The sequence below is a fragment of the Lagopus leucura genome, unplaced genomic scaffold, assembly GCF_019238085.1.
Source record: "Lagopus leucura isolate 7727_CA_CO unplaced genomic scaffold, USGS_WTPT01 Super-Scaffold_100026, whole genome shotgun sequence".
Classification (NCBI taxonomy): domain Eukaryota; kingdom Metazoa; phylum Chordata; class Aves; order Galliformes; family Phasianidae; genus Lagopus; species Lagopus leucura.
The window spans coordinates 8,586,364-8,596,253 of record NW_024962277.1 but is presented as its reverse complement, the minus strand read 5'-3'; the positions used below and the strand labels follow the sequence as shown (position 1 = coordinate 8,596,253).

General features: G+C 59.5%; 1 protein-coding gene across 1 annotated transcript; it reads right to left on the bottom strand.

Moving 5' to 3' along the window:
- Positions 1-346: 346 nt before the first annotated feature.
- Positions 347-8,081, bottom strand: LOC122185066 (maestro heat-like repeat-containing protein family member 6). The gene is made up of 23 exons (XM_042880546.1): positions 8,037-8,081; positions 6,832-6,965; positions 6,643-6,723; positions 5,440-5,650; positions 5,228-5,344; positions 4,980-5,059; positions 4,732-4,852; positions 4,532-4,618; positions 4,173-4,277; positions 3,860-4,040; positions 3,666-3,775; positions 3,296-3,445; positions 2,999-3,153; positions 2,753-2,900; positions 2,367-2,545; positions 2,148-2,285; positions 1,871-1,985; positions 1,582-1,719; positions 1,242-1,418; positions 958-1,113; positions 677-778; positions 499-604; positions 347-411 (listed from the first exon to the last, which is right to left on the bottom strand). The coding sequence occupies exons 1-23, from the start codon at positions 8,079-8,081 to the stop codon at positions 347-349; spliced, it is 2,901 nt and encodes a 966-aa protein (XP_042736480.1).
- Positions 8,082-9,890: the final 1,809 nt, after the last annotated feature.

Below are 9,890 nucleotides of genomic sequence, written 5' to 3'. Positions count from 1 at the left end.
ATGGTCTGACTGTCCCCCAGCTCGGGCTGCCCAGGGCCCCTCCATGGCCTGGGGCACCTCCAAGGTTGGCACCCACAGCTCTGCGCAGCAGTGCCAGCGCCTCACAGCCCTTTGAGTGAAGAATTTAGCCCTAGCATCTCACCTAAATCTCCCCTCTTTCAGTTTAAAATCGTTACCCTTTGTCCTATCAGACCGTGTAAAAAGTCGCTCACCCCGACGTTCCAGGTGCAGAACCCTCCTCCTCCTCTCTGGGCACGAGCCGCAGGGTCCCCCAGCCCCGCCGGAGCGCAGCGGTGCGCGGTGCGCCGCGGAGCCGCCGGAGGGCGCCGGGTTCCGTCCCGCGGGGTCAGCGCCGCCCGAACCGCCACCACCTGGTCCGCGCCGTCGTGCTCTCGTGCCTCCCAACGAGCTCTGCGGTCATATGTTCAGCGACCCCGGCTGCTCCCTGGGTGCAGCATGGAGGGCCGGGCACAGGGGAAGCTCAGTCTCGTGGCTCACCGATGAACCTCACGGCCTCCCGCCGCAGGGGCTCCTGCGGGCTCTGTAGGTAGAGCAGGCTCTGGCCCAGGTAGTCCTGCGCTGCGCTCTTCCTCCTCTCCACCAGCTGGAGAGAAAAGGGCACGGAGTCAGCGCGGAGCAGAACTGAGCCTGTCCTGGGCTGTGGGAATGCGCGCACCAGGCACTCGCCGATCTGCCAGAACTGTGCCACCTCTGCCAGGCGCTGCAGCCGCCTCCAGCGCAGGAACCGTGTGGCACCAAGGAAGGCTTTCTGGGAGGCCTGCCAAACGGCTGAGATGCCACTGCAGTCCGAGCAGAGGCAGAGCCCGCGATCCTCGCAGCCCCTCCGCAGGGGGGATGCAGCTGCAGGGCTGACGCTGCCGTGGGCTGCAGCACCCCTGTGTTTGGGGGGCACCGCAGGGGCAGCGCCGCCCTCCCCCAAATGAACGCAGTTCCCACCTTGGCCACGCTCTCTTCCTCGTCGTGCAGGTGCAGATACAGCGGGACCAGGCTCCTGTACACCTCCTTCCGCATCTTCCTCTTCTCTCTGCCCTCCACAAAGCTCAGCGTGTCAAGGAAGAGGTGCATGGAGAGCTGGCGCACCGTGCCGGACTCCTGCGAGGAGGAAGGAAGGATGTAAATGTCAGCTCCAAGTCTACTGTGAGCAGGGCCAGCACCGCCAGCGTGGGGACACTGGGGGCCCGGCCACATCCCTAGCAAGCTGGGCTCCCTGCTCCCCTTACGTCCTCAAAAAGCGCTGGGAGATTGCCGGCCAGCTCCAGAGCCACGAGGCTGAGCTTCCCCCTCTCCAGGAGCCGCAGCAGGGTGCTGAGCACTGGCAGGGCCACGGCGCGGGCGCCGCTGTCTGCATCCTGTAGCTGCTCCATGATGCACGGCAGCAGGCCGAGCATTTTCCTCGCCTGCGGGAAAAACAGCCCAACAGAGACCATTGCTGGGGCAGAACGGCTCCAGCTGCAGCCTCCCTACTGGCTTGTCATCGTGGCACGGCGCCGGCAGGCAGGGCGGTCCCACACAGCCCCGGGGCAGCAGGCAGCTGATGGGCAGAGAGCTGCTCCTGCTCACCACGTCCGGCCTCTTGCTGAGCTCCAGGATGCTCCTGAGCACCAGCTGCTGCGTGCCCACGCTCTGGCTCTGCAGACAGGTGTTGAAGAGGCTCACGACGCGGTGCAGCTCTTCACTGGGGTCCACGCACTCCAGCATCTGCAACACACGTGGCTCTTAGTGCTGAGTCCTACCACCAGCTCGGGGCAAGGACAGCAGGGCACGGCCAGGCCTGGCCCCGAGGGAGGCAGCAGGGTTGGTGTGGAGGTCCCGCAGCTCCACGTTCACTGCTTCTGCAGCTGTTGCTCACCTCAGCGAGGAAGACCATGGCCACCATCTCCCAGGAGCAGAGCTTGGTGCTAAGCAGCTCAACCAGCTGATGGAAGATGGGGTCACGCAGAGCACCAGGCAGTTCCCTCATCACCCTGGCAGGGATAAGAAGGCACCATCAGCCCTGAGCCGGGCGGGCACAGCTCTCCTGGCTGTGCTCTGCTGCCACAGTGCCCCAGGGGCCACAGGCTGTGTGCTGTGGCAGCACTTTGTCTGAGAGCTGGGGACTCCCCATCACCACAAGGAAGGGCTCTCACCTGGCCACCACCTGCACGCCCTGGAGGTGGGTGACGGTGCTGAGAAGCGCGTCCCAGCCCCCCTGCTCCTGGATGGCCTCCATCTGCCTCTGGAGGCCCACGCTGCAGAGCAGCACCTTCAAGGCCTGCACCGCGGACCTGCAGGTGGAGAAGGGTGCGAGTCGCATCGGGAGCCCCAGCACCGGGTCCTGGTGCAGCGGGGGGACGGGGATGTGGCACCTGATGGGAGTGAGCTGGTGCTGCCGGTGCTCCTCCCAGAAGATTCCCACCTCCTGCAGTGTCAGCTCCGTGGTGAAGGACACTTGCAGCAGGAGGGCCAGGAAGAGCTGGGGGAAAATGGCCTCGGCCTTCTTCATGACAAGAGGCAGCTGGAGTATCTCAGGGATGGTCCTTGCTGCCTGCTGAAAGCACCCAGACGCTGTCCTTTTCCCATCCCCCAGGTTTCCAGCCCACCTCAAGAGGTGTGGGAATGGAGGGACAGATGGAGAGGGACACCCCCAGAGCACCAGGGGTGTGTTCCAGTGCCCCAGGGCAGAAACCAGGCTTGGGAGTGGACAGGGAAGGGGAGAAGGGGCTCAGCTGAGCTGGGTGAGTGAGGAACTCACGGCCAGGGCGAGGACACGTGGCCTGTCCCCAGTGGATGCAGACATGTGTCGCAGAGAATGGTTTGTGAGCACTTGGAGCAGCTCCTGCAGCACCTTCTCCACAGCTGAGGGCTCCGAGAGCATTTCCCTCCACATGGTGACGGTGACACTGCAGGTCCCCAGGGCTGTCAGCGTGGCTGCCCCCGCCTGGCTGACGGCCGTGGGGCGGGGAGGGGAGAGGAGCCCCAAGGGCCGTGGGCCCCGGACCTGGTGCAGGTGGGGGAGCAGCCCAGCAGGCTGCTAACCATCTCCCTCGGGTGTTTGCCGGCCAGCACGAGCAGGGCCCTGCCCAGGCTTTCGAGAGCCGGCTCAGCTTCGATGGAAGGCAGGCTGCCGTAGATCGTCTTCACAATCTTTCGCACCTGGAGGGGGACACACGTGAGAATGGAAAGGCACTGGAGCAGGGCCCTGCCGCCATCCCCTCTGCTGCCTGCTGGCCAAACGCGGTGCCAGGGATGGGGCAGAGCCCCGAGGGCGGGAGCTGTGGCAGCTGCAGGTTCCCACCTGCCCTGGAGGGAAGCGAGCCTCTGCTGCCAGCACATCCACCATGTGGGCAGCCAGCTTGGTGCTGTGGAGGCTCGGCGCTGTCATGCTCTCAATGGCTGTGAGGAAGATGCTCACCCTTTCAGGGTACTGAAGGTATTTCAGGAACATCTGTGGGAGAAAGGGGAGGAGGGACGACTCATCCCCTGCAGGGCTGCTTGGCTGTGCGGGCGCCTCAGGAGAGCTGGGAGCAGGGGCTGGGCTGGGTGATGCCTGGGGTACAGAGCGTGAGGGCCCCGCGGGCACCAGGGCTGCTGGGGGACAGTGCCTGCACTCTTCCTGTCACTGCAGGCCTGGGTTCTCCTGTGGGCTCAGGGTTTCCTCTTCTTACCCTGAAGATTTTGCTGGCATTGTTCTCTTGGGAAACGTGTTCGTAGAACAGTGTTTGCCAGCGTTCCCGGAGCTGTGGCTTCTTGGGATCCTTCTTCCACAGCCACATTCCTGGAGAGAAGTGGACACAATGTCAGTGAGGGGCCTGGGCTCCTGAGGGTCTGCAGGGACCTGGCCCAACACAACTCCTCTTACTTTGGGAGGCGATGAAAATGAAAAGCTGATGGACAGCCTTCATTGCCTCATCTCTGGTTGCCTCATCAGTGGAGGTGCAGCACAGGATCAGCTGCCCGGCCAGCTTCCCCAGCACAGGGAAGCGCTGGTTCTCTGTGCAGTGATGCCGGAGCACCACAGCTCCCATGAAGCAGGAGCACACCTGGGGAGAGACACAGCAGAGATGCACAGCTGAGCAGAGCAGCAGGGCCCAGCCCAGCTCTGTGCAGGCCTGGAGACAGGTGGGCTCCAGCTGGCTAGACAGGATGGGGTGCTGGAGCTGTGTGCTCCCTACCTTGGGCAAGGAGCAGGTGTTGCTGAAGGCGAGCAGCCTGCCAATGCACGCCACGGCCCTCTCCTCCACGGCCGCCAGCTGGCACGTGGTGAAGGGCAGCAGGAGCTGTAGAGAGAAAAGCTGCCGGTGTGCCCACAGCACGGGGCGCTCGTCCTTCTTCTCGCTCCCCAGCTGCAGTGGAGGTGGGTGTTCCGTCCCTGTCCTGCTGCGGCCCCGCCGACTTCCCGCCGATCTCCACCCACCCCTCTGACCCCACAAGGGCCGGTCTTGGGCCGGCACCCCCTGCCCGCAGCTGGCCCTGGGGAGATCTCGCGTGGATCCCCCCTTTACGGCAAATCCCAGCCTTGCCGCAGCCAGACCTCCAAGATGTTCTGCAGCTCCATGAGGACAGAGGTGCCTGCGCTGCCCACCAGCCCCTGCAGCAGGCGGTGCAGGGCTTCCATGGTCTGCAAGGAGGACGGCGGTCAGGGCGGCCGTCCCTGCTGCGTCCTGCTGGCAGCAGAGCGGCATCCCGGCGGTGGTGCCCAGGACGCGTCCCCAGGGCCCAGCCCGTGCGCACCTCCGTGTAGAGCGCAGCGTCCAGGTCCTTCGCGTCCTCGTGGCGAGGGAGGCGGAGGACGCTGCTGAGGCAGGCACGCAGGAGGCCGCTCTTCCGCTCCTCCGGAAGCGGCCACGCGCTGCTGTAAGGGGAGAGAGGGCGGAGGCGCGATGCTCCGCTCGGCACCCTGCGCCCCGCTGCCTGCCCCGCTCAGGGCCCCCGGCCGGGACCGGTGCCACCACGCTGGCCGGCGCTGGGCTGGGCGATACCTCATGGCGGCGACGGCGCTCATGGCCTGCTGCCGCAGCTCCGTGTCCAGGCGCTCGGCGGGCTCCTCCTGCAGCAGCGCCTGAGGGCACGGTGGGACGGGAAGGGACGGGACGGCGCGGCGCGCCCTGCTTGGCAGACGGAGCCCCGGCACCCCACCCCAGCACCCCTCCCAGCTCCTGGGGCTCCCCAGCGACCCCGCGGTGGGAAGGGCTGTGCCCACCGCCCGGCCCTGCGGTGCTCCCCTTACCTCAATGCACTGCGCCACCTCCAGAGGGCAGACGCACAGCCGGTAATGGGCACCGCAGTCCTCCGCTTCGCAGACAGCACGGACGGAGGCCAGAAAGCTCAGCTTCTGTGACTCTGTCTGAGACAGCGAGAGGAGTTACGGGTGCTGGCATCAGGGCACCAGCTGGGCACGGCCGGGCAGGGGCAGCCAGGGAAGCACAGAGTGCTTGCTACCTGGGGTCTGCGTGTGCAGCCGGCACGGATACAGCTCAGGGGATCCTCTTCCTGCGGTGACATGTCCGAGGCAGAAGGACGCTCACCTGGGCCAAAGGACACCTGCACCTCACACACCTCATCAGAACCCCACTGGAGCCTGGAGACCTGCGATACCATAAGCTTCTCTGGCCAGGCCTCTTGGGGGCAGCTGGGGTGTCTCCGTTCCATCCTGCCAAGAGGAGATGGGCAGATGTGGCTCCTGCCCCGTGGCAGGGCAGAGATGTCACCGAGTACCACCACCACCTCTCTGACCCCCTCCCCCTCTGCTCAGCACCCCTCCTTTTACCATTGGATGGCCCCACAGCCCAGTGGGGTCGTGCTGTGGGCCTGAACACGTTTCTGCCTGCACTGGCAGTGCTCCCTATCCTGACTGCTCCCATCCCCACCACCAGCCCCTGACCGGAGGCAGCTGCAGCAGCAGCACCCCTGGATGTTGCCTGGCCCTTCCTTCTCACACAGCAACACCCAGAATGGCACAGTCAGAGCTGCTCCTGGCATTGCAATACAAACCAGCTCCGTTCCGTCTGCTGTGTCTGTTGGGCCAAAGCCCCAGTTCCAAGCCCCATCAGCGCTGACCCAGCTGCTCCCAGCATTGTGACTGGTGTTATGTGGCAAGTTGTCTGGACTTTGTGCTTTAAGTTCTCACTGTGCTGTTCTCAGATAGCAATAAACTCAATTAATCTTCCCCACGCTGAGTATATTTTGCCCATGGTGGTGACTGTCGAGTGACCTTTCCATCCTTATCTCAGCCCTTCTTCCATCAGAAGAATGAGTTGGCAATTTTCCTACCCTTTCAACCAGAAATAAGGAGTCTACCAGGAAACAGCACCCAAGAAGGACACAGGAGGGAAACACAGAATTCTTCTGTTCAAGGTGGTGATCCCTCTGCTCTGTGTATCCCAAGCCATGATCACTGTGCTTAGCCAATTCCCCCAGCCTGGAGAGTCCTGCTCTGCTTTTCTGAGAGCAACACTGCACAGACTGGGCTGTGTGCCTGTTGGTGGCAACAATACACTATGGGTCTGTCCTGCACACCAGGAAAAGCTGTGTTTTGTACGTCAGGGCAGCCCCAAATGGGGAGTACTACGAGCTGGTGAATAAGCTCTTGCCAGGCTTAAAAATCACCCCATGCAGACACCAGCCCAGGGCCTCCAGCCTCACCTGACTAGAGACTTCTTCACCTTCTCCATTACCTCCAGTGCTTGGGACCGTAGGACTTTCATCTCAGAAATATTTGAGCAGCTGGAGGAAGGGGCAATTCAGAGGACCCTTTCCACAGGGGAGACGACAGGGTCTTGGATCCCAGTCATCCTGCAATACTCAAGGATGGTCTCCTTGGACACATCTCACCCTTGAGGACACAGCTTTGGTGAAGCCAACTGGCACTCTAAGGGGGAACCGGGTTCTACGGGGATACCGGAGACACATGGATCTCGAAGCGGCACCTGGTGGAAGTGGCGGATGGAGGCCGCTTCCTGGGAGAACTGGGATCCAGAAGCAGCGACACGGCGGACTTGAGTTTACCGAGAGCCAGCGCAGCGGGAGCAGCATTACTGCCCACAAGCCGGGCGGCAGCCAGAGCCACGAGGCTCCCAGGACCCGAGCGCGTCCGTTTGGAGCGGACCTGATTGAGAACCGCGGCCGCGCAGCGCTCCGCAGCGCCGTGCAGACGAGCGGCGCGGGTCGGACCTGATTGAAGCCCGCGATGGACTCGGCCGCGCCCGGTTCCGCCCCATCGAAAGGGAGGCGGTGGCGGCGGGGCCGTCAGGGCGAGAGCGGCTGCGGGAGGGGTGAGGTGAGGCTGGGGCGGCTCTGGTGAGCGAAGGGCTCCTCTTGGTGTCCGAGTCTCAAGCCTCCGTTTGAAGTCCAAAGCCTTCTTCCTGAGGCTGCTGGCGCCTTGTCTTTACGGCCCGAAGCTCTGTTTGAGGGTCCGTACCCACAGCTGTACAGCCCAAATCTTATTCACTAGAGTTCGCATCTTTAATTTAATGTCAAAAGCCTGATTCCGGCGGGTTTAAAGCTTTATTTCAAAAATCACAACTTTTTTTTTCTTCTGTTTGTTGAAAAACACTTTTTTTTTTTTTTTCCTTTTGAGGTGAGACTTCTTTAAGCTGAATTTCTCCTTTTTACAGCCCCAAACTACCTTTTAAGCACCCGTTTGGAGTGTTCTAAGCCTTATTCCTGGAGCCCAAAACCTGAATGCTATTCTCTACTCACATGATGAATGCCAAAATAGTAATTTTTATGGTTGAGATCTACAGCTTTAGACACAGATCTGTGTTTGTTATTAGTACGCAAAATCTGAGGGACCAAAGAATCATTTTTGAATGTCTGCCACCCTAATTTTGGAGACTAAACCGGAATCCAGAAGCAGCGAATAACTGGAATTGGGTTTACCGAGAACCGGGGAACCAGAACCGGTATTAGAAGCCGGGCGGCAGCCAGAGCCGCGGGGCTCCCAGGAACGGAGCGCATCCGTTTGGAGCGGACCTGATTGAGAACCGCGGCCGCGCAGCCCTCCGCAGCGCCGTGCAGACGAGCGGCGCGGGTCGGACCTGATTGAAGCCCGCGATGGACTCGGCGGCGCCCGGTTCCGCCATCTACAAAAGGCTCTGGCAGGGGCGGGCCGTCAGTTGCGAGAGCGGCTGCAGGTTGAGGAGCCTTGCGTTAGGGCCTGTCCTTAGGTGCCAAAGCATCGCTTTTATGGGCCCGAACCTCATTTTGTGGTCAAGGCCTCTTTATTTTTGTGGTGGCTACCTCTATATTTGCTTGCTGTGGTTCCAAACCTTGCTCTGAATCCCAAAGTCTGTCTGAACCCTCATTTCTGTACGCCCCCAAGTGTGATAATAGTGCTCCCAGCTCCCTTTCGTTGTCCACACTGTCATTTTTACAGCTGTTTCTGGGTTCTGTAAATAGGATTTGGAACCCTAAGGGTGATAATAAGAACATAAAATGGGGAGTTGCTGTCCTTAAACTGAGGGTTTGGGCACCAAAGAAGAGTGTTTGCATCCTATAAAGAGAATTCGGGCCTTGGACCTTAGTCTGTGGCTTTGGGCTCTGAACAGAATGGTTTGTACTGTGCATTAGAAAGAAGGGTTTTGCTCACGCCCTTAAAATTAAGCTTTGGGGCTAAAAATGTGGGTTTAAGCAATAAAAAGATGGGTTTGTAACTCAAATTGAGTCTTAAAGCCTGAATAATGGGTCCTTGAGCCCTAAAAACCGAAAGCCCTTCTAGAGCTTACTAATATGCTTTAGTCCTGTAAAAAGAGGTCTTAGACCCTGAAGTAGGGTTTGTGCCCTATAAAGTGATGGTTTGGTCCTCAAATAATGCTTTGGACTTTAAAAATGGGTCTTTGCACCCTTAAACAGGTGGAGTGGGATTGATGGTGGTGACTTGAGCCCTAAAACAGGTTGTTGGGAACCTAAAAAGGAGGCTTTGCACCCTAAATCTCAGACGCCCTGAATGAGGCTAAAAAGATCTTGTGCTCTCAAATGAGTGTGGACCCTGACAATAAGGTTTGGCTCTAAATATGAGTATTTAAAATTGAGACTATAGACTATAAAAACTAGACCTTAGACTATAAAAAGATGACTTTGGATCTCGAATGGATCCTCTGAACTCTGAAAATAAGGGTTTGGACCCCCCAAAAGGGACGCTTACACTTACAAAGTGAGACTGTGAGCCTCAAAAATGAGGGTTTGGGGCCCTATGTCCTACAGTTTGAAGCCAAAACTAAGGATTTGTGTCCTGAAAAGAAGGGTTTGGCTCTAAAGTCCAGGCCTTGGCCCTTAGAATGAGGCTGTGGGCTGTAGAGAAAAGGGGCTGTAGAGTCAAATAAGGCTTTGGACTCTAAAAATGAGGCTTTGCAAACACACGCATAAAAAGATTGCTGGGGACGCTTTGTGTCCCAAGAATGAGACCCTCGGATGGAAAAAAAAATGAGCGTTTATGCCACAAAAAGGTATCGCACTCTAAAAATGAAGGTCCGGACCCTCAGATCTGGCAGTTTGGAGCCTAAAAGGAAGCTTTGGACGGGCCAGCAAGGCGTTGTCCCGTTCCGTGGAAGTGGCCGAGCAGTCACAAGGTGGCGACTCCGATCCGCGTCTTCATGCTCTGCTCTCCCAATGCTTCCCACGAGCTCGCAGCCCTGCCTCCCTTTCTGTTTTCCCCTCCTGGTCGGGTTGTTCTTGCATGAAATTCCAGCTAACCTTTGATTTCAGGCCCAGTTCAAAAAGCACCGAACTTCTCGCTAGAGTGGGTCTGATTTTAGCAACTAAATGGAAAATTTACCTTCAGTGTCGCAGGGCCCGCTTCTCAAATGTCCTATTAATATTTAAAACGCTGAACACATTGGTCTGTGCAGGGCTGTGCCAACTGGGGGACAGGGTAGAGTTTACAACGCCACAGG

Excerpts from the sequence above, each read along its gene's own strand:
- LOC122185066 (XM_042880546.1), bottom strand. The coding sequence starts at position 8,081 with ATGGCGGAACCGGGCGCCGCCGAGTCCATCGCGGGCTTCAATCAG. Across the intron at positions 2,546-2,752 it reads CACGTGTCCTCGCCCTGGCC|GCAGCAAGGACCATCCCTGA; the intron begins GTGAGTTCCTCA and ends TGCTTTCAGCAG. Across the intron at positions 412-498 it reads GGAGGCCGTGAGGTTCATCG|AGCTCGTTGGGAGGCACGAG; the intron begins GTGAGCCACGAG and ends ATATGACCGCAG.